This window comes from Micromonas commoda, chromosome 3, assembly GCF_000090985.2.
Source record: "Micromonas commoda chromosome 3, complete sequence".
Classification (NCBI taxonomy): Eukaryota; Viridiplantae; Chlorophyta; class Mamiellophyceae; order Mamiellales; family Mamiellaceae; genus Micromonas; species Micromonas commoda.
Genome location: NC_013040.1, coordinates 1635168 through 1660300, shown reverse-complemented (window position 1 = coordinate 1660300; position 25133 = coordinate 1635168). Strand labels below are relative to the sequence as shown.

Genomic DNA, 25133 nt, shown 5'->3' with positions numbered 1-25133 from the left:
CGGAGTTCGAGACGGACGCCTCTCACTCGGACGGGATGCGAAACGTCGCGCGACACTTCGGGTGCGTCTACGACGGACGGGAGGTGTTAAGGGCGAGGTACAGGGAGTGGATCGCGAACGGCAGATGCGAGTGCTGTCAGGCGACGTACTCGGAGAGCAAACTCGGTGTGTGGGTGGACTGCTCCGACGGGACGGGTTTAGCGGAGGCGGACCGAATGGACTTTCACCCGGAGATGGAATACGGTGTACACTACACCGCCAAGGATCTGCAGCGGAGGTTCGAGACGGACCCGGGCGAGTTCATGAGGGGGGTGACCATACGTCGAAGGTTCTGACTGGGTTTGTTACCGTCGCCGTGAACAAAAAAACCCAACCGTGTTCGACGCGGTGACGGACCCTCGTCTCGGCGAAAAGTCGCGACTGGTGTTTCCCGGTAACCGACACGCCGGTCGGGAGAAAAACCTAAGATTACGACGTTTGTATGATTGTGTAGTCTGCATTAATCGCAAATTTGATCGCGGCGAATTTCCACGTCCCTCCCGCTCTCGACACCGCATCGCATCCCTCTGTTCGACCGATATCGGGCAGTGCCGGGCGCGCCGACGCGGCGCCCGACGGATGTAAAAGGCGCGGGCGCGCAGGAAACGGTCGGGAGGATCGTCACGCGCCCGCCATGGGGTGCGGGGCGTCGTCGATGGTGCGTGACCCGCGCGGTTCGACGCACGCGCGAGTTCGTCATCGCCCCGCCCGTCTCGTCCACCCCACGCCTCCGCCCCTCCTCGTCTCGTCGTCTCACCGGCCCTTCTCCGCCTCCGATCGACGCAGAATCAAATCCTCGACGCCGCCGCGATCGACAGCAGCGTGCACGGCAAGAGCCCTGGTCGCAAGGCCAAGGGCGCTCGGCCGAACCCGAAGCCCGTCGCGGAACTGTACCATTTCGGACAGACCATCGGGCGCGGAGGGTTCGCCGAGGTTCGCCGCGCGACGCACAAAGTTCACGGGACGGATTACGCCATGAAGATCATCAAGCTCCCGAAGACGCGGCAGCGCGCGTTCAAGGAGGAGATCTTCTACGAGATTGGTCTCCTCGCGAACATGGACTCGCCGTACATTGTCAAGCTGCACGAATTCTTCGTGGAGAGCGACAGGATAATCATGGTCACCGAGCTCCTGGAGGGCGGCGACCTGTTCGACGCCGTCGTCGCCTGCGGCCACTACGACGAGCGCATGGCCAAGCGCATCTTCCGCAGGATCCTGCTCGGGGTCCGGTACCTGCACGAGGTGGGCGTGACGCACTGCGACTTGAAGCTGGAGAACTTGCTGCTCGCGTCCGGGACGGATCTCGACAGCGTGAAGATATGCGACCTGGGTCTGGCGAAGAAGGCGAGCGCGCGGAGCAGGTTTTTGCCCTCTGGAACGCCGGAGTACATCTCCCCCGAGGTGCTCGAGGCGAACATGGCGGGGACGGATGCGGCGGGCGCGGGGCAGAGCGGGGAGAAAGGTTCATCGGGCGAGTCGGTTCCGCAGGCGCACGGTCCGTCGGTTGATAACTGGGCGTGCGGCGTGCTCCTCTTCGTGCTGCTCGCCGGGTACACCCCGTTCGCGCACGAGGACGAGCACGCCATGTACGAGCTGATACGCACGGGCAACTTCAACTTCACGCAGTCGCCGGTGTGGGAGAACGTGAGCGTTGAAGCGAAGGATCTCATCGAAAAGTTTTTAACGGTGGACGAGTCGCGGAGGATGACGGCGGAGCGGGCGCTGGCGACGCACCCGTGGCTCGTCGAACGCGCTCCAAACGCCGCCTCCGCGACGAATGGGTCGGCGGGCGGGGAGGCGCCGCCGATGACGCCGCGTATACATCTGGAGAGTGTCCAGAAGAACCTCAAGAAGGAACAGGAAGCGGGGAAACTGTTCAGGGGGGCGGTTAACGCCGTAATCGCGATTAACCGGGTACAAAACGCGGTGGCGCAGGGTGACAACGGGCTCCTGACGCTGAAACAGGGCGCGAGCGCGGGCTCGCCCAACACGTACGCGCGGCGCAAGAGCGTCGGGAGCCAGCAGCGCGCCCCCGTGCTCGCGGGCCAGCCCAGCCAGTCACCGGAGAAGGTTCGCGCCATCGCCAGGATCCCGAGCGAGGTCAAGATGGACGAACTCGCAGAGGTCGACTCGGACGACGAGCGCGATTGGTCCGTTCGGGGCGGCGTCCGCCGCGGTCGTTCGCAGACCCCACGGCTATCCGGGAGCGGTTCGCGTGCGCGGCTGTCCAGGAGCAGTTCGCGGGACCTGTCGCTGTCCAGGCACGCGTCTCGCGAACCTTCCCCGGCGAGGTCGGTTGCCGGTAAATCGCCGTACTCGGGAAACAGATCCAACAGGGGCTCGGCAGGCGACGTGTCCGGCGACGTGTCTCCGGTCCGACAATCCCCGAGGGTATCGAACCAGTGGAGCGACGACGACGCGAGGAGCGACGGGGGAAGCGACGGGTCCAGGAGCGAGGCGGGCGACGGGGGAGTCGCGCCTTCGCCGCCGCGTTCGCCGCGGTCCGTCGGGAAGGTTCGATCGGAGGGGAGCGGGCTGGCGGTGCTGGAGCCGACGTCGACGCCTTCGCCGCCGCGGTCCGTCGGGAAGGTTCAGTCGGAGGGGAGCGGGCTGGCGGTGCTGGAGCCGACGAGACCGGACCCCGGGAGACGAAGCCCGACGCCGGGGATGGCGCTGCAGGACCAATCGCCGGGGTCGCCGAGAGGCAGGGCGGGGCAATCGCCGCTCTCGCGGTCGCCGAGGTCGGCGTCGCCCGCGCACGGCGGCGACAGGTTGGGGCGCGCGGGGGGTCTGGCCACCGTGAGCGACTCGGCGCTGATGCGGGACGTCACGGCGGGGCTCAGCCAAAGCGGCGCGGTGCAGTTCGGAAGCGCGACGTCGTGGGCGAGATCGGACGACGAGGGCGCGGTGTCGTCGCCGGGGGTCTCGCCACCAGCGAGGGAGCTCACGCCGAGGTCCAGGCTGGCAAAAGTCAGCGAGGGTTCCATCGCGTAACACCTTCGTTTATTAATACAAACGAGCGTCAAGCAGACCACGACGGACGACGCGGAGATTCCCGTCGATGCAAACACCCGTCAAAGTCGCGGTTAAACGCGGTCGATTCAAACACCCGTCAAAGTCGCGGTTAAACGCCGGCTGGGGGGCCTAGAAGAACGAGGAACCCGGGGGCTTGCGTCGCTTTCCCTCCGTCTTGAAGAACGGATGACTCGCCGCCTGCTTCGCCAGCGGCGACGCGTCCCATCGCTGCACGTAACTTCCCCCCGTCGACTCGCTCAGCACGCCGCCCCCTGCGCCGTCACCGCCCCGCAGCGGACCCCGCGCGCCGTAATGCCTCGCCACCGTTCGCGCCGTCGCCCTCCTCCTCGCCTCCTCCCTCGCCTTGTTCCCCCGAAAAACCCGCTGCACCTTGAGCGCGCATCGCGTCAGCACCGCGAGCTCCCGCGCTTCGCGAATATCCCGGTGCGAATCTCCGGTTAAGAGCTCGTAAGACTTTAGCGCCCTGTGCGGCTGGCCGTGGCGCTCGTACACAGCCCCGGAGAGCAGCACAGCCTCCGCCCTGGTCTCGCCCCTCGCCCGCCTCTCCTCCGCGACGTACTCGTCCTCCCGACGTACGACGTCGCGTCCGCGCGTCGGTACGGTTTCTTCTCCGCCCCCGTCGCTTCTTCCGCCCCCGTCGTTTTTTCCGACCGTTCTTGCGTCGTCGTTTCCGTCGTCGTCCTCGTCGCAAATCTCCACCACGCGAGCGTACGCCCTGAGCGCCAGGTCGTCCCGCCCCGTCGCTTCGTACAGCTGCCCCAGGCTCAGCCACGTCCCGTGACTCCGCGGGTTTCGCCCCAGCGACGCGTCGAAATTCGCCTCGGACTCGGCCAGTTCGCCCAGCCCGGCGTGTAACCTGGCCAACATCGCGAGCACCTCGGCCTCTTTCTTCTTGGACAGCGACGTCTTTTCCTTGTTCTCGATGACGCCCGCGAGTTCCTTGACGGCGCGTTCGGCGCTCCCGCCGCATCGCTCGTACCTGTACACCGCCACCCTGCAGACGTTCTCGGGCCTCACCGGTTGGCTCGACTCGACGTCTTCCGCCGCCGCTCGTATGCACGCCTCCGCCGCGGCGTAGTCGCCCATCGACGCGTAACACCTTTCTCTATCACACAGGACGTCGCCCACGCCCACCGCCGCCTCGAGCGGGGCGTCCACCTTGGCGAAGTGCTCCAGGGCTTCCTCGTACCGCTTGGTCTCCCTGCACGACACCCCCGCCTGGTGATGCACCGCGGATGGGGTCAGGCGGCTGGGAAGTTTTTTCCGTCGCGGGTCCAACTCCAACGCTTGCTCGTACGCGAGCGCGCACCGGCCGTGCTGCCCGCGGCGGTGGCACGCCTCGCCCATGCGGTAGAAGAACTCGGCATCGATGGGGCCCTTCGGACCCTTCGCGGCTGCGCGACGGCCGGTCGCGGCCTCCTCCTCCTCCGCGGCGTCGAGCGCAGCCGCGAAGTGCTCGCACGCCCGACGCATGCTCTCGTTGCGCGAGTGGCACATCGCGCAGAGGGCGTGGAGCGACGCGCGGTCGTCGTCCGGCACCGGCGCGTTCTCCACCGCGTCGATCGCGCGCAGGGCCTCCTCGATGATCTCCAATGCTTCGTCGATGTCCCCCTTGGCGATGAGCTTCGCGGCCCTGGCGCTGGGCTTCGACTTGTTCTTCGACACTGACGCCGATGAAACAGCGCTGAAGAAGCCGGACCACTTGGCACCGGGTTTGGGCCCGGCGCGGGGTTGCGCGGTGGACGAGGCGGGAGGCAGACCGGGTGTCGAGACGGGCGCGCCGCCGTCGGGCGATGCCGTCGACGCCATCGGTCGCCGCCCGCGCTCCTCGTGCCACTGACGAAGGAAGGCACTCGCTCCGACTCGGAAAGCAACGACTCGGAATGAAAATCGGCACGCACGATGAATTGTTCCAAAATATCTGACTGAATACTATGCAGAGAGGGGACATTTCGCGATCCAGGCACGTGTGGCCAACCTGGCTGCCATACGCAATTCTTGAAATTGCCCAGAGGTGGTTTTCCGTCGCGATTGTGGGCCGCGCTTTCGCCACCGGAGACGCGCCGCGCACGACGCACATCGACCCGCGCTCGCACACATGCGCGACGTCGACGCGGAACACGGCGTCGCACTGGGCCGGCGCGACGAGCCAGCGGGGCCGTCCGGGGCGGGATCCTCCCGTCGCGTCGGCGCCCTTCGCGGCCCGTCCGATGGCGCGGATGGAGCGAGGTGGTTACGTCGCGGCGCGTCCGCGGTGGGTACCGCGGCGCTCGTCGTCGCGGCGGCGGCCGCGTCGCACTACGGCGGCGAGTTCAGCGACATGCCCGCGCTCGGCCTCGGCGCACCGGTCCCGAGCGTCATCGCCAAGCTCGGCCGGCGTAACGACCGCGTCCTGCTCGCGCCCATGCAGCACCTCGCCTACTGCAACCTGCCCAAAGCCGCGTCGTCCACGGTGACGACGTACATGACGGGCCTCAACGTCAACATCCACAAGTTCAGCGACGTGGAGAAGTTCATCGTCGAACGCGGCGGCGACTCGCACTTCGCCATGGTGCGGTACAGCACATTCCACGAGGCTGGGCTGGAGCACTGGCGCAACAGCAGCGCGCCTCCGTACCGGTACTTCACCGTGGTACGCCATCCGGGTGAGACTAGACGCATATATGCATCCCCGATCGTTCCTCCCGACGCACCCGAACCGTCGCCCGTGACCCGACGACCGCCCATGACCCACCACTAACCCCGCACCCCACCCCTCACACACACGACAGGCACGCGGCTGTACAGCACGTGGTTCGATAAGATCCACTCGCACAGGGGCGCGGACCAGCCCGACCTCCTCTACGCCGCGTGCGACGACGACCCGAGTTGCTCATTCGAGGAATTCGTCGACGGCGTCACTCGGTGGCTGCGGGACGAGCCGGACGTGGACAAGGTCAACGAGCACGTCGCGGTGCAGTCGGACCTGTGCGACCCGCGGGCGCGGGACTTCGATGGGGTGTTCCGAATCGAGGACGGGTTCGAACAGATCGAGGACGCGCTCAAGGGGTGGACCGGGGTGCGATTCGACTTTAAATCCGAGGAGGGCGAGGTGGGGTACTCGCACCACAACAAGAAGGCGAAGAAGGTGTACGACGAGTTTCCGGTGAGCGACGTGAAGGGGTACGAGAAGTACATGCCGTACGAGACGCAGCTGAAGATCTGGCGCGCGTACAAGACGGACTTTGACGACTTTGGGTACGATTACCCCGAGAAACGGAGCACGCAGAGGGATAAATGCCCGGAGCTGCCGTGGTCCGAAGCTTTGATTCAGAGCGAGTGGCACGGCGAGGACGCGCAGCACTTGGATTCCATGCCCGCGGATATACTGGACGATACGCCGAAGAAATCGAAGAAGGTGGACGTTCCGGACGTGCCGTTGAAGCTCCCGGAGGAGTTGTTGGACTTCGACTGAGAGGAGGAGTGTGACTGGCGCTGCGCGTTATCGTGACCGATCCACATATAGACCCACTGTTTTTGTTATTGCAGTTAGTGCTTGGTGACCAAGTGTAACCGAAACGTCATACGCGCAGAAATACCAAATACGATTATCCCGTAGCAAAATTTCAGCCTCTGAAGATCTCCTCTCGCACCCACCGATTCAAAGACGTTCGCCTGGCCACCAGACCGAAGCGCGAGCGACAGCCGCGTCAGGAGACATCGAGCGCCATGACTGAATGCGTGACCCCCGGCGGCGTCCGCCGCATCCGCGAGTCCACCGATGGACCCCTCTCCGACGTCTCCGTCCAGGTGCGGCGCGGCCCGTTTCCGGTCGCCGAGCGATTGCCGGGGAAACGACGTTGTTCAAAAAGCTTCGGGCGAACCCGAAGAGTCGACGACGCGTGCCTCGCACGGCGCGACGCGCGCCGGCCCTTGAACTCGCCACGTTCTGACATATCGACCTTCCCGCGATTCATCCCAGGTGCTCAACCTCAAGACTGAGTCTGACATGTTCAGGTACGACCGCGATTCCGGCGAGCTCCCGGTTCAAAATCCTTGGCACCCACGCCCAGCTCTGGCACCGGGAATTTCAAATTTTCAATCGCCGCTTCCACCCCGGGCGCTTCGCACCGCGCGCATCCCCCCACGGACGCGTCACTGACCCTCCGCGTTCGCCTCAAATCACCATTCAACACAGCGGCATCCTCAACGACGGCGAGAACAAGCTGGACGCCACTTTCTCCGCCGCTCTCAGGGACAAGCTCATGAACGAGGTCAAGCCCCACGCGGTGCTCAAGCTCACCGACGTGTCCTACGACAAGACCCGCGCGGTGGTGAACAAGTTCGAGATCGTCGGGTCCCTCCCGGAGGAGTACGTGAAGGCCATGGACCCGGTCACGCCGGCGCCCGTCAAGAAGGAGGCGGCTGCGATGCCCACCTCCTCGGGCAAGAAGCATCTCGCAATCAACGCGTTGAACCCCTACATGGGCACGTGGACCGTCAAGGCGAAGCTCGCGGTGAAGGGCAACATCCGAACCTTCCGAAACGCCCGAGGCGAGTCGTCGGTGTGCACTCTGGAGTTTTGCGACGCGGAGGGCACCGCCATCCAGGCGACTCTCTGGAAGGACGCCATCGCCAAGTACGATTCCATCCTCGAGGTTGGCAAGGTGTACTACGTCTCGAAGGGCAGCCTCCGACCGGCGAACAAGAAGTACAGCAGCGTCAACAACGAGTACGAGATGTCCCTCGACGGCCGCTGCGAGATTGAGCTCTGCGCGGACGGCGACGCGGACGTCGACAAGATGCAGCGCGCCTACGACCTCTGCAAGATTGACCAGCTCGCCCGCAAGATCGGCGGCCGCGGCACCGTCGACATCCTCGCCGTGGTCACCGCCGTTGGAGACCTCGGCTCGATCAAGCGCAAGTCCGACGGAGGCGAGCTCCAGCGCCGCGACCTCACCCTCCTCGACGAGACCAAGCGCACCGTCACGTGCACCCTGTGGAACTCCCTCGCCGTGGAGCAGGGCGAATCGCTCAAGAACATGGTGGCGCCCGTCGTCGCCATCCGCGGCGTCCGCGTGTCTGACTACAACGGCGTCTCCGTCTCGACCCTCGCGAGGTCCGAGCTCGTGCTCGAACCCGCATCCGCCGACATCGCCACCAAGACGGCCGCGCTTCGCGCCTGGTACGACGCGGACGGCGCCACCGCGGAGACGGTCGCCGCGGGCGAGGGCCTCGCGTCGGCTCGTCGCGCAGGTGACGGGTCGGGCAGATCGCTCACGGAGCGCACCACGTTCAACGCGCTCCAGCCCGCGATCGTCCCGGCCGCGACCGAGCCCCCGGCCATCGGCGTCGTCGGCCACTCCACCATCGTCCTGATCAAGCCCGACCAGGCGATGTACTACGCCTCCAACCCCGAGGAGGGCAACAACAAGAAGGTGGTGCCCACGGCGGAGGGCAAGTGGGAGGATCCCGCCACCGGGAAGGTGTACGACGAGTGCGCGTATCGGTACATCGTTCGCATGAAGATGAGCGACGCGTCCGGCGGCGGATGGATCAACGTCTTCCACGAGCAGGCGGTCGAGATGCTCGGCATCGGCGCCGGCGAGCTTCACGAGCTCAAGACGAACAACCCCGCCGCGTACGAGCGCAAGATCAAAGCCGCGCAGTTCTCATCCTGGAACGTCATGGTGAAGGCCAAGACCGAGGAGTACCAGGGCGAGAGCCGCCGCAGGCTGACCGTGATGAAGTGCCAGAAGCCGGATTACGCGGCGGAGAGCAGGAACCTGCTCAAGCTCATGGGCATCGCGCAGCCCGTCGCATAAACGGCGGCGCGGAGAGAAGTTTGAAGCGATTCAAGCGGGCGGAACGGAACGCGCGGGTGGGGACGTTTCGTGTGTTTCGGGCAGGTGGCGCGCCGCGTTTGAGACGCGGGCGGCTGGGACGGGAGCCCGGAGCTGAGGAGGTTCGATGGGAGAGTCGAGGCGAGGATCGAGGAGGTCTTTCTATCATCGGCGGCCGCGCGCGACGGCTCGCGGTCGCCCGCACTTGTCGTAGCAGTTGAGCGGAGAGGAGACGTTTTGATGAACGAACCGCCTCTTCGCACCGTTCGCCAGTCTCGAAACCGGTGAAACTTCTCCGCCGCGGACGCTCGGCCAAACGCGTTCAGGTTTGGATGACGGCGCGATAGGAGAGAAATTTGGCGGCCGATCGACTCCCTCGCGCACTGTACCGCCGCGTATGTCCGCGCTCGCATCTCAACAGGTCACCGCGCGCCTCGTTGCTCGGGTAGCCCGCCGCCTCGCCAAGGTACGAACGTCGTCGGCGCCGTCGCGTGCGCCCGCCCCATCCCCGCTCCTCCCGTCTGCAGCTCACGAAAACGTGGTTGCTTTTTCACGCTTTTCCCTCGTCCAACCGATCGCACGAACCACGGTTCGCACGGTCCACGCGCTAACGCCGCGCCCACCCCGCCGCATCCATCCATCCACGCGCAGTCCGATCGTATCGCGATGAGCACTCGCGCCGCCGCGGGCCCCTCCTTCCTCTCCGGCGTGGAGCAGGCCCCCGCCGATCCCATCCTCGGCGTCTCCGTCGCCTTCCGCGAGAGCACCAATCCCAACAAACTCAACCTCGGCGTCGGCGCGTACCGCACCGAGGATCTCAAGCCCTACGTCCTCGACGTCGTCAGGCAGGCCGAGAAGCGCATGATCGAGGCTGACTACGACAAGGAGTACCTCCCCATGCAGGGACTCGCCGAGTTTAACGAGGCGACCCGCAAGCTTCTCCTGGGCGAGGGATCCGCGGCCGTCGCCGAGAGCCGCGTGGCGACGGTGCAGTCGCTCTCGGGCACCGGATCCCTGCGCGTGGGCGCCGCGTTCATCGGCAAGTTCATGCCGGGCGCCGTCGTGTACCTCCCGAACCCCACCTGGGGCAACCACAAGAACATCTTCGCCGACGCCGGCGTGGAGTGGAGGGAGTACCGCTACTACGACAAGGCGACCATCGGGCTCGACCTCGACGGCATGATAGCCGACCTCAAGGCCGCGCCGGCGGGGTCCGTGATTTGCCTTCACGGCTGCGCGCATAACCCCACGGGCGTCGACCCGACCAAGGAACAGTGGGCCGCCATCGCCGACGCCGTGGAGTCGAACGGGCTGGTTCCTTTCTTCGACGTGGCGTACCAGGGCTTCGCGTCTGGATCTCTCGAGGAGGACGCGTACGCCCCTAGGCTGTTCGAGCGCAGGGGGATCGAGTTCTTCTGCGCGCAGTCCTACTCCAAGAACCTCGGGCTGTACGCCGAGCGCATCGGCGCCATCAACGCCGTGGTGAACGACAAGGAGACGGCGGCGAAGACTTTGTCTCAGATGAACCGCATCGCGAGGGCCATCTACTCGAACCCGCCGGTGCACGGCGCGAGGATTGCCGCGACGGTGATCAACGATCCGGCGCTGTTCGCGCGATGGAACGAGGAGATGGGGGAGATGGCCGGGCGCATCAAGACGGTTCGTGCGATGCTCTACGATAACCTGTGCAAGCTCAACCCGGACAAGGACTGGAGCTTTGTGACGAGGCAGATCGGCATGTTCAGCTTCACGGGGCTTAACCCGAACCAGGTGAAGCACATGACGGAGAAGCACGCCATCTACATGACCGGGGACGGGCGCATCTCCCTCGCGGGGCTCAGCCAGGCCAAGTGCGAGTACCTCGCCAACGCCATTGTCGACTCCTTCACGGTGGAGTGACGGGTATCAGTAGAAACGCGTTGGAAATTGATTTTTAAGCCTATTGTCGCCGCCGCCCCTTACGCGCCGATGAACAACCCCGGGAGCGCCTCGCGGAGCTCCTTCAGGTTGACGGCCGATATCGTCGCGTCGGGCTTGAATCCCCCGTTCTGTCCCGCCTCCTCCGCCGCCGTCTTGCCTCTCACCAGCACCGTCGTGAATCCCATCTCCTTCGCGGTGACCAGATTTTTGACGCTGTCCTCGAAGAACACTGTGCCGTTCGGCTCAATCTTGGCTCTGGCGCAGACCGCCTCGAACGCCGCGCGCTCGGGCTTGCAAACGTCCCCCATGAAGTCCGCGCCGTACACGCCGTCGAACTCTCCCTCCAATCCCAGCACCTGCAGCGCCTCGATGGCTTGCTTCTCCGCGCAGTTCGTAAAGACGAATTTTTTACAACCCGGGAACGATCGGAGCATCTCGAGCGCGTCAAAGTTCGCCTGGAGAAAGTCCGCCGGATCCCCGCGTATGTGCGACCAGTACTTCTCCCTGTCGAACTCGAACCCCATGCCCTGCCTCAGCGATCGCAGCGTCTGGTTGTAAACCTTGAAGTGCTCCCACCACATCTCCTTCGCCTGCTCGACGGACGAAACCTTCAGCTCGTCGACCATGAACTCGAACACTCTCTCGCGCACTTTCTCCTCGTACCCGTTCTCTATGGGATAGAGCGTGCCGTCGAGGTCGAACAGGAGCGTGTGCACGCCGGCGCCCAGCTTTTGGGCAGACATGGCGGACCCGCGTGCGGCGCCTCCGAGTCTGAGCAGCATCATGGTGAAATATACGCGAACTGAACACCACACGATCGGATCGCGTCGTATTTATGATTGTAAAAGTCTTATTTGGATATTTGTACGTATGGGTAAATGGTTAGGCACTGTGCGATCTTCACGTCGAGATATTTCCGATCGCACCGACGAATTTGATTGGACGATTCTTTTTTGGCAAGTGCAGCGCCAACGAGCAGAAACCGCGGTTCGATCGACCTTCGTTCGGCACTGTCGCACTCGCGAAGCGGTGCGCATTCTCCCGAAGCCGACACTCGCTTCACAGGTGAGCGACCGGCGCGCCGGACTCGGATCCCCCGCCGCCGCGCGTGACCGAACGCGCGCTCGCGTCTTTCGAAATCCGCCACGGCCCGATGATGATGATGTTTCCTTCACGCCTCCAAACGGTGCCCCTGGGGACCGCCGACGGACGCGCGCGCCGATCGCGGCGGTGGATGGTTCGCGCGAGCCCGCGGCGCATCCCGCGCGTGAATGGCGCATCGCCGGTCGCGGGCGGGCGTCGTTCGCGGGCGATGCCGGCGCACTCTCGCGCGCGCGTCGGCCCGCCGCGCGTAACCCTGACGCACATCCCGGCGTCGAAACGCGGTTCCCAATGGTTGACGACGACCGCCGCTGACCTTCCCGCCTCTCCTCCACCCGCCCGAACGCGCAGGAAGAAGCCATGCACGGTTTCAAGTCCTACTTCCCGTCCTCCCTTTACACCCCCACCGCCGCCTCCGCGGTGGTCGCCGCCAAGGCTGGCGCCGCGCCCGCCGCGGGCGGCTTCGCCCCCTCGATGACCTTTCAGCACCCCGCCGCGGGTTTCATGGCCGCGTCACAGCAGGAGTACGGTCTGGACTACTTCCTCAAGGGTGCGCTCGCGGGCGGGATCTGCTGCTCCGTGACCCACGGCGCGCTCACCCCCGTGGACGTCGTCAAGACCCGCATCCAGCTCGAGCCCACCAAGTACACCGGCATGATGCAGGGCTTCAACAAGGTCATCGCGGAGGAGGGCGCGGGCGCGCTTCTCACCGGCCTCGGCCCCACCGCCTTCGGCTACTTCGTCCAGGGCTGGTTCAAGTTCGGAGGCGTCGAATACTTCAAGATCCAGGCCGCCAACTCCATGACCCCGCAGCAGACCTGGGATAACCGCAACTCCATCTACCTCGGCGCATCCGCCGCAGCCGAGTTCATCGCCGACATCTTCCTCTGCCCGCTCGAGGCCACCCGCATTCGCCTCGTGTCCAACCCCTCGTACTCCTCGTCCATGCTCGGCGCGATGACCAAGATGGCCGGTGAGGAGGGCGTCGTCAACGCGTTCTACTCCGGCTTTGGGCCCATCCTCGCCAAGCAGGTGCCGTACACCATGGCCAAGTTTGCGGTGCAGGGCATCGCGGCGGAGAAGATTTACGAATCCATCGGCAAGACCCCCAAGACTTGCACGCAATCCGAGAACGTGTCCGTGTCCCTGATGTCCGGCGTGATCGCCGGTGTGACCGCCGCGATCATCTCGCACCCGGCGGATACCCTCCTGTCCAAGATCAACAAGGCTGGCGCCGGCGGCAGCGGCGGCATGCTCTCGCGCCTCGGCAACATCGCCGCCGAGACCGGCCTTTGGAAGCTGTGCACGCAGGGTCTCCCCGCGAGGTGCGTGATGATCGGTACGCTCACCGCCGGTCAGTTCGGTATCTTCGACATCGTCATGAACGCGGTCGGAGCGTCCAAGTTCCACTTCCACGATCCCTCCAAGCCCGACGACCACTAAGGCGGCGCGGTAGATTTCTTCTTGTAAACGATTCTTGTTGTGTCCAACGTTCTCAGCCGGTGCGTGCTATTACAAATAAAGCCGGGTGATGCCCGTTCTCTCTCTCACTCTCTCTCATCCTCCTAATAAAGCGATCGCGCGCGCATCGCACGACAAAGAATCAGGCCAAAACCGCGAGCACGTCGTCCTCGGTGACAAACTTCCCCTTCTCTCCGTCGGCAAACTCGAAATCGGATCCCGCGAAGCCGTTGATGAGCACCTTGTCGCCAGCCTTGACGGACTTGCACTCGGGGCCGGCGGCCTGGATCTTGCCGGTGACGGAGGATCCCGGGCCGGACGCCTCGGTGGAGGAGGTGAGGAGGATGCCGCCCGCGGACTTGGTCTCCGCCTTGTCGGCGATGACGAGGAGGCGGTTGCCGGTGGGCTTGAGGTCGGAGGGCTTGAGCGCCGCGCGAGCGACGACGGAGGCGCGGCGGGTGGAGACGGCCTTGCGAGCCTTGAGGCCCTGCGTTCGAGAGGAAGCGGACGGGTTCGGATCGTCAGTCGGGCGGTGACGAGGGGCTCGAGCTGCAGCAGCTACGTTCATTCGCGTCGCGAGGGAAATCCACGGCTGGGTGAGGACCAAAACCCTCTACCCTCTGTGGATAAAGCTTCGACCGGCATCGGGTCACGGACGCGAGGACGACGACGCTGAGAGCCCGGAACGCGATACGGCGCTCAGTGGAGGCACCATGAGATGCGTCGCTGGGGTCTTCCGGCGACGTGTGCCCTCCGCGTCCCCGCCTCGGTCGCCTCTCGCGCTCGCTTCATCACGGGGAAAAGCACCGATTCGCGGCGGAAACTGCCGAGTTCTTCCATTCCCCCGGAACGGCGGTGGCATGGAGTGACGCGCGTACCTTGACGGAGCCGAGGGCGGCGGCGTTGGCGGAGACGGTAAAGGCGGACATGTTTACGTGCGAGTGTGACTCGTGCGTGACGTGTAGTGGCGTACAGACGCGCTTCCTCTCGAAGCAGTCCTCGCTCCGAAACTTGCTTCGATTGGGGCGGAGGAGGTGGAAGCGGGCGGAATTTAATTAATTTAAATTACCAGAAGACACACGAGCAAGCACCCAGAGCGGTGCTTGAAACGGACAGAAACGCAAATACCAATCTGTGTGTGACTGACGTACGTGAAAGCATTCAGAGATCCAGCCCCTTTTCGGGTCCACGGCGGGCGCAAAAACGCGCAAAAATAACGCGGCTACAGAACTTCACAGCCTGTCCCACCTGCCAGCCGCCCTTTGGAGCCAGTCTCGTGACTCGCGCGAGGCCTCCAGGTGGGGCGCTCGATCGAGTCGCGATGATGTCGGGATCCATCGCGATTGCGGCACCGCGCATCGCGCCGTCGGCGAGCCGTCTCGACCGCAACCGACGGCAGGCCCCACTCGCCGCGCGCCCCGTCGTTATTTGTCAGATTTATTCTGACTCGTCATCACGCGACGTGACGTCACGTGCGCTCAACGGCCGTCGGCTCCGATGGGTGAGCGTCCGGACAACGCCCGTCTCGAACGCTAAATCTCGAAGCGAAAGCGTCCGCATCGGATCCGCCTCCATTCCCATAGGCGGCACCTCTCCGTCAGACGCGGACGCGTCCGGCGGGGATCCCTTCGCGGGAGATTTGGCCGAAGACGTGGGCACGCCCCCACCCAGGGAGGACGGCAGCGGCAACTCGACCCTGGAGGACATCGCCCCCGAACCCAAGTCGAAGTTCCTTCGATCCATCGGCATCACGAACGGCGTCCTCGGAGTGTCGCAGGACAGGGTGGAGATGGTCGCCAAACAGGCGCTCCCGGTCATGGGCGGCATGGCTTCGCAGAACGTCTTGAACCTCGCCGACAGCGCCATGGTCGGCAGGCTCGGAACCGCGTGCGTCGCCGCGGTGGGGATAAGCAGCACGCTGAACTTTCAGTGCCAGGCGGCGCTGCAGGGGATATCGTCGGGCGTGCAGGCCATGTCCTCGCGGCGCATCGGCGAAGGAAAATCGTCAGTCGCCGCGGTGCCCCTGAACGCGGCGCTCATGCTGTGCCTCCTCTTCGGGATACCGATGGCGACGTGGGCGTACACGAACGCGCCGATGCTCGTGGATAGGCTCACCGCCGACCCGGAGGTGATCAAGCACGCGGTGCCGTACCTCCAGGCCCGGCTCGCGGCGGTGCCCGCGGTTGGCATCAATTTCGCGTTTCGGGGCTTTTGGAACGCCGCGCAGCAGCCGCAGATTTACATGAACACCCTGCTGATAATGCACGCGGTGAACATCGGGCTGTCGCTCGCGCTCATCTTCGGCGTGCCCGCGCTGGGTGTGCCCGCGATGGGAGTGGTGGGAGCGGGCATCGGGACGTCGTTCAGCGTGTGGGTGGGATCAGCGCTTTACCTTCGGATGGGTTTCCAACGCGCCAAGCACATGGGCTTCGGCTGCTGCTTCCCCAGCGCGAACGACTTCAAGGTTCTGCTCAAGCAGGCGGCGCCCACGTCGGGCACGAACCTGCTGTTCGCCACCGGCATGGCGGCGATGTACTGGATCGTCGGTCAGCTCGGCACCGCGGAGACGGCTGCGGTGAACGTGCTCATCAACCTGATGCTCACGCTCGTGCTGCCGTGCATGGGGATGGGACTCGCGGCTGGCGCGCTCAGCGGCAGGGCGCTGGGGCGAGGCGACGTGGACGACGCCACGCAGTGGCCGTGGGACGTCGCCAAGCTCACCGCGGCGCTGATGTTCGGCGTCGGCCTCATCGCGGTTCTCATACCCGAGGTGCTCCTGAAGGTGTTCCTGACCAACGAGGACGCCATACGGGTCGCCACGTGGCCGCTTCGATTCACCGGCATCACCGTCGCCGGCGACGCGCTGTCGCTGACGATGCAAAACGCGCTCCTCGGAGTGGGCGACGCGGCTCGCGTGGCGATGGTCTCCATCGGGACGCAGTGGCTCCTGTTTCTGCCGGTGGCGTACTTTGGGGTGACGAGGTTTGGGTTCGACCTAAACTGGATGTGGGGGCTTTACGTGGGGCAGAGGGTGTTGCAGGCGGTCATCTACGCCGCGATGTGGCGAGACGGAAAGTGGAGGAGGATCAAGCTGAGTTGAAAACGAGGGGCGACGAGCGTACGCGTCGATTGAGGAGCCCTAAAACCCGGGTCGCCGGCTCCGTCCGTGTTGTTGTAACCGTATCTAATCGTTTTTTTTACGCAAAATCTTTCCCGTGCGTGGTGCGCGTCCTCGCCATCCCGCGTTTGCTACGACGTCGTGCCTCGGTATCGTCTAACGCGTCAGCGCGACGGTGGCCTCGTACCCACCGCCGCCGTTTTCTTCCCCGCTCGCGACTCGCGACGCGACCGACTCGTCCACCTCCCCGCCGCCGCCCCCCGCCGCCGCCGCCGAAACAACCTCGCACCGGTTCGTCCTCCCGTGCAACAGCCTTCGCAGGTTGGGCAGCGTCTGCCGCGGCCCCACCGCGAGCAACCCGTGCGCGTTGAGCAGCTGCTCCAAGTCCTTGTTGAGCAGGAAAACCGCGTACGTGAATTTGGTGCTCTCCGCGCTACCCGACGCGCCGTCCGCGAAGAGGGGAAACTCGTACCGCCGCCACATCACCGCGCGTTCCGTGTACGCGCTGGAGGAACTTCCCTCGCCCGCGTTGGGCGAGCCCGGTCCGTAACGGTCCGTAACGCCCGAACCTCCCCCGAGTCGGTCACCCCTCGACGCATGCGAAGACGCCCACGTCTGCTGCAGATCGCATATGTAACTCCTCGACGCGCCCGGCGCGACGGGGTATCGAAGCGGAACGTCGAGCACCGCCGCGAGCTGAAGCACCGCCTGCGTGACGTAGCCCAACGCGGACGCCCTTCGCTCCTGCTCCGACTGCGACACCGTGCTCCCGGGCAACAGACCGTGGCCGATGGCGGCGGAGAGGGAGCCGGCTCCGTTGGGCTTGCCCGACTGGCCGAGATCCAGGGGAACGCCCGCGACCATCCAACTGCGCTTCTGCTTCCCGCCGGTTCCTCCTCCCACTCCCACTCCCCCTCCTCCTCCTCCTCCTCCTCCTCCGTCGTCGTCGCCGCCGGACCGAACGGGCGCGATGGGGAACACCCGCGCGAGGTCGGCGACGAGCCGCCACCGCCTCGCCACGAGCGCGCGCTGCTGCTGGTGCAGCCGGCCGCGGCCGCGCGCGCCGGCGAGAGCGGCGGCGTTTTCTCCGAGCGCGACGCGCGCCCGAGCCAGTCGTTCGTACCCGGCGACTAACGACTCGCGGCGCTTAGCGTTCACGGCTGTTCGACGTCGCGCATCCTCGCCGTGCGCCTCGACGTCGCGGCGCAACGCGGCGACGTCGAGCTTCGCGTCGACGAGCATCCCCCGCAACGCCGCGAGCGAAGGGCGCGACGGCGTACGCGTCCCCCGGAAAGCCCCAAACTTTTCGGCCGAACCCAGCCTCTCGCCGACGGCGTCCCTGAGCGCGTCCCGGCGAAGCGTCGCGCGCGCCACCCCCGCGGCGGCGTGGACGATCGCATCGATTGACGCTCGCAGGGCACGAGCGTCGGCGCGTTCGATCCTGCCGACGGCTGCGCCGGACCCCGCGCCCGCTCTCGAGAGGGGCGACCCGCTCGTCGACTCCTTCCCCCCGCCGCCACCCGCCGCCCGGCTCCCTCCCTCCACACCTCCTCCTTCCGCGGACGCCCTCGACGCGTCGAGGGCGTCCACGGCATCTTCCGCGACCGCCGCATCCGCCGCATCCGCCAGATGTGCGTCATCGCGAAGCGCGCGCCACGAGCGTCCTCCCGGAACGTGCCAGCTGTGGTGCCACCCGGCTACCCCGCCACCCCCGCCGTATCCCGCGTCGTACCCGCCCAAGCCGCCTCCGAGGCCCCATCGCGTGCGGCGCGGCAGGAGCCGGACCATGGGCGTGTTGGGCGGGAACGCGAGGGGCGGGGAGGAGACGGACGCGCCTCCGAGCGGCGTTAGTCCGACCCCTTCCGCGTCGGCGGAACCGTCGAATGGGCCAAAGACGGACAGTCGCGTCGAGGATGCGGTCGCGTTCGGATGCATTCGCGTGAGGTCGTCGAGGGCGAGGCGCGTCGTGAACACTCTCCGTTCGGTGCCGCCGCGCGCGGGGTTCTCCACGTGCCAGACCGTCAGCTTTAGATCGGTGGTACGAACGCCGCGATGATCCGTCGCGTCCGCCGTCGCGTCATCCGTGTTCTCGAGATCTGCGCATTCGTGGGACGAGGACGAGGCGGCGCCGACGACGCGACGAACGCGTCGCTCGAGGTCCGCGTCGTCGAGCGGCTCCCAGTCCGGGTTCAGCGTGTCCGTCGCCACCTCCGACGTGTACACCACCGCCTCGGGCTCGCCGGCGCCACCGCCGGTGGCGAGCGTGAACCTGAATCCCGCGCCTCGCGAGTGCTCGGCGCCTCTCGGGGGCACGAGGTTCCTCGCGCGCACCTCCGACAGGTGTCGCAGACCCAGCGGGGGAAGGTACCACGCCGCGCTCGCCCTCGCCGGCGCGACCTCGCCGACGTCCGACCCGCCGGCCGGCGCCGCGCCGGCCGCGGCGTCGCGCGGCGCCCCGTCGCCCACTCCGAGCGCAGCGACGAACGCGTTCTGCGCGAGATTGGGGAAGGACGACGACCGGCCCCTCGCGCCAAGAGGCGGGGTTCGACCGGCTCCCGCGCCGGACGATCGGTCTCCGTCGACCATTCGACCGCCCCCCCGCCCCGTCGAGACAGCCCGCTCCCTCGGCGTCGCCTGCCGAGCCTACCAGTGGGAGTGGGGGCTCGGGCGGTGCCGAGGCGGAGAATTCTCTCGTTCGATGACCGACCGACCAAGCCATGTCCGGCCAAAGAGCCGTTATTTCTTCTCGCGGGCCTTCCGAGACTGCGTTCCGCCAGTCGCGACTCGCGCTGCTCGACGGCCGCTGCCGAGCGCCGGCGGCTTCGGAAATGGGCGACGACGGCTTCTTCACGCCGCCGTCCAGGGTGAGCGGCTCGATGCCCCTTTTCCACGTCCGGCCGGACCGTTCGGCACCCCGTCGGTACCCCACCGCCCCGCCCAGTACCCCACTCGGAAAAAGTGACATCATCCCCCCCGCCCCACCCGAAACGCAGATACGCCCCCCGCGTCCCGGGGAGCCCAGGCGCGAAAACTCGGCGCCGGGGAGCCTGAACCTCGGCACCGCGCAGAAGAACTTCCTGCGCAAGGGCGACGGCAGCCGCGCGTCGTCACCGGCGCCCGGGAGCAGGCCCTCGTCGCGACCAGCATCGCGCCTTCGAGCCTCCTCCCCCGCCCCGGCGACGACGGCGTTCGCGCCGGATCTCCAGGCCAGCATGAAGAACATGGAGGACTTTCTCAAGCACGCGGACGAGCTCCTGGAGCGGACCAAGGCTGCGCAGGCGGAGGTGGCGACGGCGGGGGAGTGGAACCTCCCGGAGTGGATGCAGCAGATTCGTGATCCGCCGCTGGTGACGCCGGCGCAGATGCGCGCCGGGATGGCGCCCGCCGCCGTCCGCGTTCCCGAAACCCCCGCAGCGACGCCCGCGACCGCCGCCGCCGTCTCGGCCGCGCGCACGCCCGCGACCGCCCCGTTTCCGCGCTCGTCCGCCACTCCCGGCGCCATCCCGGGCTTGTTCGTCTCCGAGGACTTCTCGAGCAGCATGCGCAGCGTCATGGACACCGTTCGGCGGGTGGCGAAAGCGACGGGATCCGAACAGCTTCGCGCGCAGGCGGAAGCGCTGGACGTCGAGATGACGCGCGAGGCCGAGGTGGGCGAGGCACCGCCGCGCGACAGTTGGTACCCGCGCACCATCTCGGAGGCTGCGATCATGAACGCGCCTCTCGCGAGGGCAGACGCGGAGGCGTTGGCCGAGTCGCTGAGGCGAGCCGCCGACGCCGCCGACGCCGACGTTCGCACGCGAACACGCATCGAATCCAAAAAGGCGCGGGCGGGGAGGCCCGGCGGGGAGGCCAAGAGCCTTCGCGAGCGTCTGAGGAGCATCACCGACAGCGTCGCGAAGTTACGGGGCGACGGAGGACGCGGAGAGTCGGCGAGACGGCGCGGCGGGGCGTATTTTTATCGGGACGACGGCGAAGACGACCGTGAGACGGATTACGCCATCAGCGACGACGACGCCGGCGGCGCGGGGTCCCGCGGGATGGACGTTCGAAGGATGGACGCGGAGGTTCAGGCGGCGATGTCGAGGTCGAATTCGCGTGCGGCGGTTACGGACCGTTACGGACCGTTACCGAACCGCGTCGAGAGTTCGGCGAGAGTTCGGTCCGCTCCGGCGTCCAGACTGGGCACCCGCGTCGGCTCGCGCCGGGACCTTTCCAGCCGAGCGTTACATTCGAACGTCACGTTCGAGCGTTTAGCGGCGGGACAGGCGGGAGGACACGCGAGCGGCACGACGGACGGGTGGTGGTCGAGGCCCGGCAGCAGGGCGGGACGAAATCGCACCAATCCCAACGCGTACGCGGACGCCGGCGTCGGGGATTACAACGTTCGGGAGGACTTTGAAAACGTCGACCCGGACGACGGGTACGATGACGACCACGAGGACGCGCCGATCGTGAACAAGGAATCGATCGCGGCGGCCGTCGCCGCCGCGATGGCCGTCGCGAACTCGATGCGACCGCCGCCGCCGCCGCCGATGTCCGACGAGGAGAGGGAGAAGCTCAACGCGGAGAACGGTAGGCTTCGGGAGACGGTCAGGCGCCTCCGGTCGGAGCTGGGAGTCGCCAACAGGCTCGTGATGGGGTACCACGCGCAGCTCATGACGGGCGGCTCGCGCGCGCCGCGATTCGGCAACGACCCCGAGACGCGAAGGGGCGACGAGACGACGCGCGCGCCCTCGTTTAAGCACCGGGCGCCCCGCGCGCCGTTCGCGGCTGCGCCCGCAGCCGACGAAAACGCCCGAGCCGCGTGGGACGACACGACGTCTCTGAGACCGCCGCGCGGGGGTGGAGCGTTCGCGCGGGAGGTCGCGGGATCGAATCCCAGCGGCGGCGCGAGGAGCGCGTGGCGAGCCGAGCGGAAACGTCGAACCGCCGAGCTCGAGACGCTTCAAGCGGAGCGCCAAATCGCGGAGGAGGCGGCGGCGATGGACGAACGCGTCGCGCTGGACGCGAACGAGCAGCTTCGGGAGGAGATCGGGGAGCTGCGGGAGATGATGCGCGAGGTGATGCGGCGGCAGCAGACGCCTAGGGGGCTCAGACCGAAGCCGCCGGTGCACCCGGCGTCGCCGCGAGGAATGAATGCGACCCACGAGTCACCGCCGCGTTCGCATCCGACGGCTGCGCACTCCATCCACGGCGAGCGCTTCCGCGGGCTGTACGACGAGACGCGCGGGGACGAGGCTGGGGATAAGGTGACGCACGGGGTACGGGATCCCTCGCCGGAGCCGCCCGACGCGGAGGCGGAGGAACCGACATCTGTGCGGACATCCCCGTACAGATCCACCGGATGACGACATCATCGTCTACGAAGAGAGGATTTGACTACATTTGGCTAACTCTTAACTTAGTGCGCCGCGTATTGATTCTCGCGCCGCGTGAGCGTCCCGTGCCTCTGCGCGCCGTTGTACCTCGTCCGCTTGGCTCCCGCCAAGCCCCGCTGCGTTCGACCGTCCTCGCCGCGCGCCAAGGCGGCCTCCTTCTCCTGCTTCTCCTTATCCCAGCTCGTGTTCGTCCCTGCCAAACCTCGCTCCTCCAATTTCTTCTTCGCATCCGCCTTGAGCTGTTCCAGAAGCGTCTCGAACGACAGGAGCTCCTTGGGCGTGCGGGGTTTGGTCTGCTTGGTCCACCCCCTGGTCATTTCCTTCGGCGTCAGCCGCAGCGTGACGTCCGCGGTCTTGATTCCGACGTCCCCGAAGCGACCGGCGCGATCCGTAGTCGTCAGCTCCGTCTTCCACTCGCGGTTATTTTTTCGCACGAGGTCGAGAATCGTGAACTTGAGCTCACCGACGGTCCTCGGCGCGCTCCTCCCGCCGCGTTCCCTGCGCGCCACCGGCCTGTTCACGCCGTCCTTGAACGGCGTGGACCCGCGGGTCGCGGAGGTTCCCGCGGGCGTGGTGGGCCTCGAGGGGGTACCGCCCGAGAAGCTCGATCCGTTCGCGTCGTCGTCGGAATCTTCGTCCGAGTCGAGCGCGCCGCCCGGGTCTCTGCACACCAGCTGCATCGGGCAGTTCAGATCGAACGCGGCGGGGAGCTTGAACACCGGTGCCTTGTGCCTGCTGAGCTCGCGAAGCGCGCGTTCGCGGAAGTTGACGACCATCGCGCCCTTCTCGTGACGGTTCGGTAGGCACTCCTTCTTGTCGACGATGACCCACGTGCCGTCGGCACCGCGCCCGCCCTCCACCGCGTGAGGCGACATCCTCCGGTAGTAGAGCGTCAGGACCAGCGGGAGGTCGCGCTCCTCGAAAGCCTTGGCGCGCGCGTCCACCGTGCGAAGCCGCGCCACCACGATCTCCACGGTGCCCGCGTCCAGGGACGACACCGCCGCGTCGATGTCAACCTTGACGTCCTTCGCGTCGGCGTCTTTCGCCGCGGTCGCCGTCGTCGCCGCGAGGTCGTCCTCGTCGTCGTCTTCCTCGATCGTCTTCCGGCGACAGCAGGAGCAGCACACCCCCATGTGACTTCCTCACCCGCCGCGACGGCGCGACGAGGAATCCACGCGGGCGCAACCCCCCGTGTGATGAGCCCCTCTTCTCAAACGGGCCGACGTCAAGTTACGTCAAGTTACAAGCGAACAAAAATCGTTGCAAGCGTCGTGCTAAGCCTTACACTCCTCTCCTCGCGGTCCACCGAACCTATCCGCCGGCGCAGAACACGTCGCCCTTGGTCGTGGCAATCACCAGGTGCGTGTCGTTGCCGGTGAACTTCTCGTGAACGAACGTGGACTCGGCAATCTGCGCGTCCTTCGCCACGACGTTGTAGTCGGTGTACTCCAACAGCCTGCGCTCGGGCGCCGTGGCGGCTTTGACGCGCCTGAAGTTGAACAGGATGGAGTAGGTACCGCACGACGCGACGATCCAACGCTCCTGCTTACCCTGCTCCGTGACCCACGTGAACTTTCCCTTGACCAGCGGCGCGCCCTTAGCCTTGGCGGCGTCCTCCGGCTTGAGCTTGAGCAACCGAGGCGCGGGGATGCGCTCGCCCGCTCTGGTTTTAAAGCCGGTGGTGAGGTCGCCGGACTTTGCATCCCTGACGCACGTGTGGAGGAGCACGAGGCACGTGTCCGTCGTGGCGAGAATCCACTTGCCGTCGTGCGTGACGTCTATGGCGGTGATGGGCGCGCCGAGTCCCGGGAAGGACGTCTTGGCCTGTCGCATGGATTTGTCCGAGTACAGTCGAATCTTTCCATCCTCGGAGCCCACCGCGATGCACCCGTCGCCGGTGGTCGCCATGCACCGAAACTTGGTCCCGCGCGCGAAATCATGCCCGTCGGCGTACCCCAGCGTGGGTGACGCGAGCGTCTGAGCGATTCCACCCTCCATTCGCATGTCCCATCGCACGAGGCGGTTATCGTCCAGACCGAGGAAGGTACCGCGGCCAGCCTCCATCTGGCTGGACTTGCTGTCGGTGACGATGTCCGTCATCGGGACGTCCACCCCGTCCTTGTTGCACCCCCACGCGCTCACCACGCACTCGCGCTCCAGGTCCATCTGGTAGATCTTATCCCGGCGGCCCGTCTCCGGCGAGAGCAGCAGCATGGACTGCTCCGCGTCGGCCAAGATGCCCTTGGTCGGCGTGATGAACGCCCCGTCGGCATCCTTGAGCGACACGCGGACGTTCGCGTCGCGAAGCGCCCCGCCGGCCTGGTTCCTGAAGACGTCCACCGCGTTGCCGCGGACGAGGAACGAGTTATCGAGGGCTCCCATCTTCATGTCGAGGACGTCCTCTCCGGAGGCGGTGTGATGCCCCTTTGATTCGTCCTCGTAGTCGTCCTCCTCCATCGCGTCGGCGTCGGCGTCGGCGGCGTCCCCCGGCGGTCGCTCGTCCGTCGGGTCCCACACCGCGTCCGGGTGGTCCTCGCCCTGCGCCCAGGCGGACATGCCGACGCCGTACACCTTCTCCTTGTTATCGTCCGAGGCTCGCATTCCATGCGTGTTTTCAAAGAGCGCGTCGCGGTAGGCTTCGGTGAACGCGGCGAAGCCCTCGTTGGAGTGGAAGCGCACGGCGTAGACTCCGGAGCCGGGGGCGAAGAAGTCGACCCTGCGGGCCTGGTGGTTGGAGACGAGGCGGCACTGGTCGGATATCGGGCACGACACGTCGCCAACCTGTGTACACGGGGAAGGAAGGGGGGTGCCAAGATGTCAGGATCTGAGAAGGGGGACGGACGATCTGGAGCGTTCCGTCGCCCCGCGAGCGACGACGCTCGCGCGCGGGGTTCAAAGGCGCCAAAGATCGGGGATATCAAAGCGCTCGAGCGTTCGCCCACCTCGAGGATCCACCGGGGAGCCTCGTCATCGCCGTCGTCCGTCAGCTCGGGAGTGACGTTCGGCGCGGCGACTTCGTACTTTTCGGACGACACGTCGAACTTGAAGAGCACGCCGCCGTTGGGGGACGCGCGCGACTTGAGGCCGCCGCCGGGGGTGGTGGCGCCCGCGCGTGCATCGTCGGAGTCGTCGGGGAGCTCGGCCTTTGCCACCTGGGCGTTACCCATCGTGTTGGGTGGGTGGGGTGCCAGATGAAGTGTGCCGAGCGACGTGATGTTATTTGCGTCGTCGAGGATGACTGCGCGCGAGAGCCTGCAC

The 25133-nt window shown here is 66.3% G+C and overlaps 12 protein-coding genes across 12 annotated transcripts; 6 read left to right on the top strand and 6 right to left on the bottom strand.

The window, feature by feature from the left end:
- Window positions 1-673: 673 nt before the first annotated feature.
- On the top strand, window positions 674-3033 carry MICPUN_99775 (gliding motility related cam kinase; the record flags this gene model as incomplete). The annotated part of the gene is made up of 2 exons (XM_002501125.1): window positions 674-697; window positions 826-3033. 2 exons carry the CDS (start codon window positions 674-676, stop codon window positions 3031-3033), a joined length of 2232 nt encoding a protein of 743 aa, XP_002501171.1.
- A 150-nt stretch (window positions 3034-3183) lies between these two features.
- On the bottom strand, window positions 3184-4884 carry MICPUN_57419 (tetratricopeptide repeat protein; the record flags this gene model as incomplete). The annotated part of the gene is made up of 1 exon (XM_002500697.1): window positions 3184-4884. One exon carries the CDS (start codon window positions 4882-4884, stop codon window positions 3184-3186), a length of 1701 nt encoding a protein of 566 aa, XP_002500743.1.
- A 255-nt stretch (window positions 4885-5139) lies between these two features.
- Window positions 5140-6529, top strand: MICPUN_57418 (hypothetical protein; the record flags this gene model as incomplete). Its single annotated transcript, XM_002501124.1, has 2 exons — window positions 5140-5720; window positions 5847-6529. The coding sequence occupies exons 1-2, from the start codon at window positions 5174-5176 to the stop codon at window positions 6527-6529; spliced, it is 1230 nt and encodes a 409-aa protein (XP_002501170.1). The 5' UTR covers window positions 5140-5173.
- Window positions 6530-7063: 534 nt separating this feature from the next.
- Window positions 7064-9067, top strand: MICPUN_57417 (hypothetical protein; the record flags this gene model as incomplete). Its single annotated transcript, XM_002501123.1, has 2 exons — window positions 7064-7067; window positions 7306-9067. The coding sequence occupies 2 exons, from the start codon at window positions 7064-7066 to the stop codon at window positions 8877-8879; spliced, it is 1578 nt and encodes a 525-aa protein (XP_002501169.1). The 3' UTR covers window positions 8880-9067.
- A 496-nt stretch (window positions 9068-9563) lies between these two features.
- Window positions 9564-10796, top strand: ASP1 (aspartate aminotransferase; the record flags this gene model as incomplete). The annotated part of the gene is made up of 1 exon (XM_002501122.1): window positions 9564-10796. The coding sequence occupies one exon, from the start codon at window positions 9564-9566 to the stop codon at window positions 10794-10796; it is 1233 nt and encodes a 410-aa protein (XP_002501168.1).
- Window positions 10797-10855: 59 nt separating this feature from the next.
- Window positions 10856-11560, bottom strand: MICPUN_57415 (predicted protein; the record flags this gene model as incomplete). The annotated part of the gene is made up of 1 exon (XM_002500696.1): window positions 10856-11560. One exon carries the CDS (start codon window positions 11558-11560, stop codon window positions 10856-10858), a length of 705 nt encoding a protein of 234 aa, XP_002500742.1.
- Window positions 11561-12278: 718 nt separating this feature from the next.
- On the top strand, window positions 12279-13405 carry MICPUN_105366 (mitochondrial carrier family; the record flags this gene model as incomplete). Its single annotated transcript, XM_002501121.1, has 1 exon — window positions 12279-13405. One exon carries the CDS (start codon window positions 12279-12281, stop codon window positions 13359-13361), a length of 1083 nt encoding a protein of 360 aa, XP_002501167.1. The 3' UTR covers window positions 13362-13405.
- Window positions 13406-13409: 4 nt separating this feature from the next.
- On the bottom strand, window positions 13410-14332 carry MICPUN_57413 (hypothetical protein). Its single transcript, XM_002500695.1, has 2 exons — window positions 14258-14332; window positions 13410-13866 (listed from the first exon to the last, which is right to left on the bottom strand). Exons 1-2 carry the CDS (start codon window positions 14306-14308, stop codon window positions 13522-13524), a joined length of 396 nt encoding a protein of 131 aa, XP_002500741.1. The 5' UTR covers window positions 14309-14332; the 3' UTR covers window positions 13410-13521.
- Window positions 14333-14700: 368 nt separating this feature from the next.
- Window positions 14701-16578, top strand: MICPUN_57412 (Multidrug/Oligosaccharidyl-lipid/Polysaccharide flippase; the record flags this gene model as incomplete). Its single annotated transcript, XM_002501120.1, has 1 exon — window positions 14701-16578. One exon carries the CDS (start codon window positions 14701-14703, stop codon window positions 16477-16479), a length of 1779 nt encoding a protein of 592 aa, XP_002501166.1. The 3' UTR covers window positions 16480-16578.
- Window positions 16579-16653: 75 nt separating this feature from the next.
- Window positions 16654-20377, bottom strand: MICPUN_99767 (predicted protein; the record flags this gene model as incomplete). The annotated part of the gene is made up of 2 exons (XM_002500694.1): window positions 16654-19140; window positions 19262-20377. 2 exons carry the CDS (start codon window positions 20375-20377, stop codon window positions 16654-16656), a joined length of 3603 nt encoding a protein of 1200 aa, XP_002500740.1.
- A 1521-nt stretch (window positions 20378-21898) lies between these two features.
- MICPUN_57409 (predicted protein) lies at window positions 21899-23008 on the bottom strand (the record flags this gene model as incomplete). Its single annotated transcript, XM_002500693.1, has 1 exon — window positions 21899-23008. The coding sequence occupies one exon, from the start codon at window positions 23006-23008 to the stop codon at window positions 21899-21901; it is 1110 nt and encodes a 369-aa protein (XP_002500739.1).
- Window positions 23009-23186: 178 nt separating this feature from the next.
- On the bottom strand, window positions 23187-24596 carry MICPUN_79766 (predicted protein; the record flags this gene model as incomplete). The annotated part of the gene is made up of 1 exon (XM_002500692.1): window positions 23187-24596. A coding segment is annotated over one exon (1410 nt), but the record flags the coding sequence as incomplete, so codon positions are not given.
- Window positions 24597-25133: the final 537 nt, after the last annotated feature.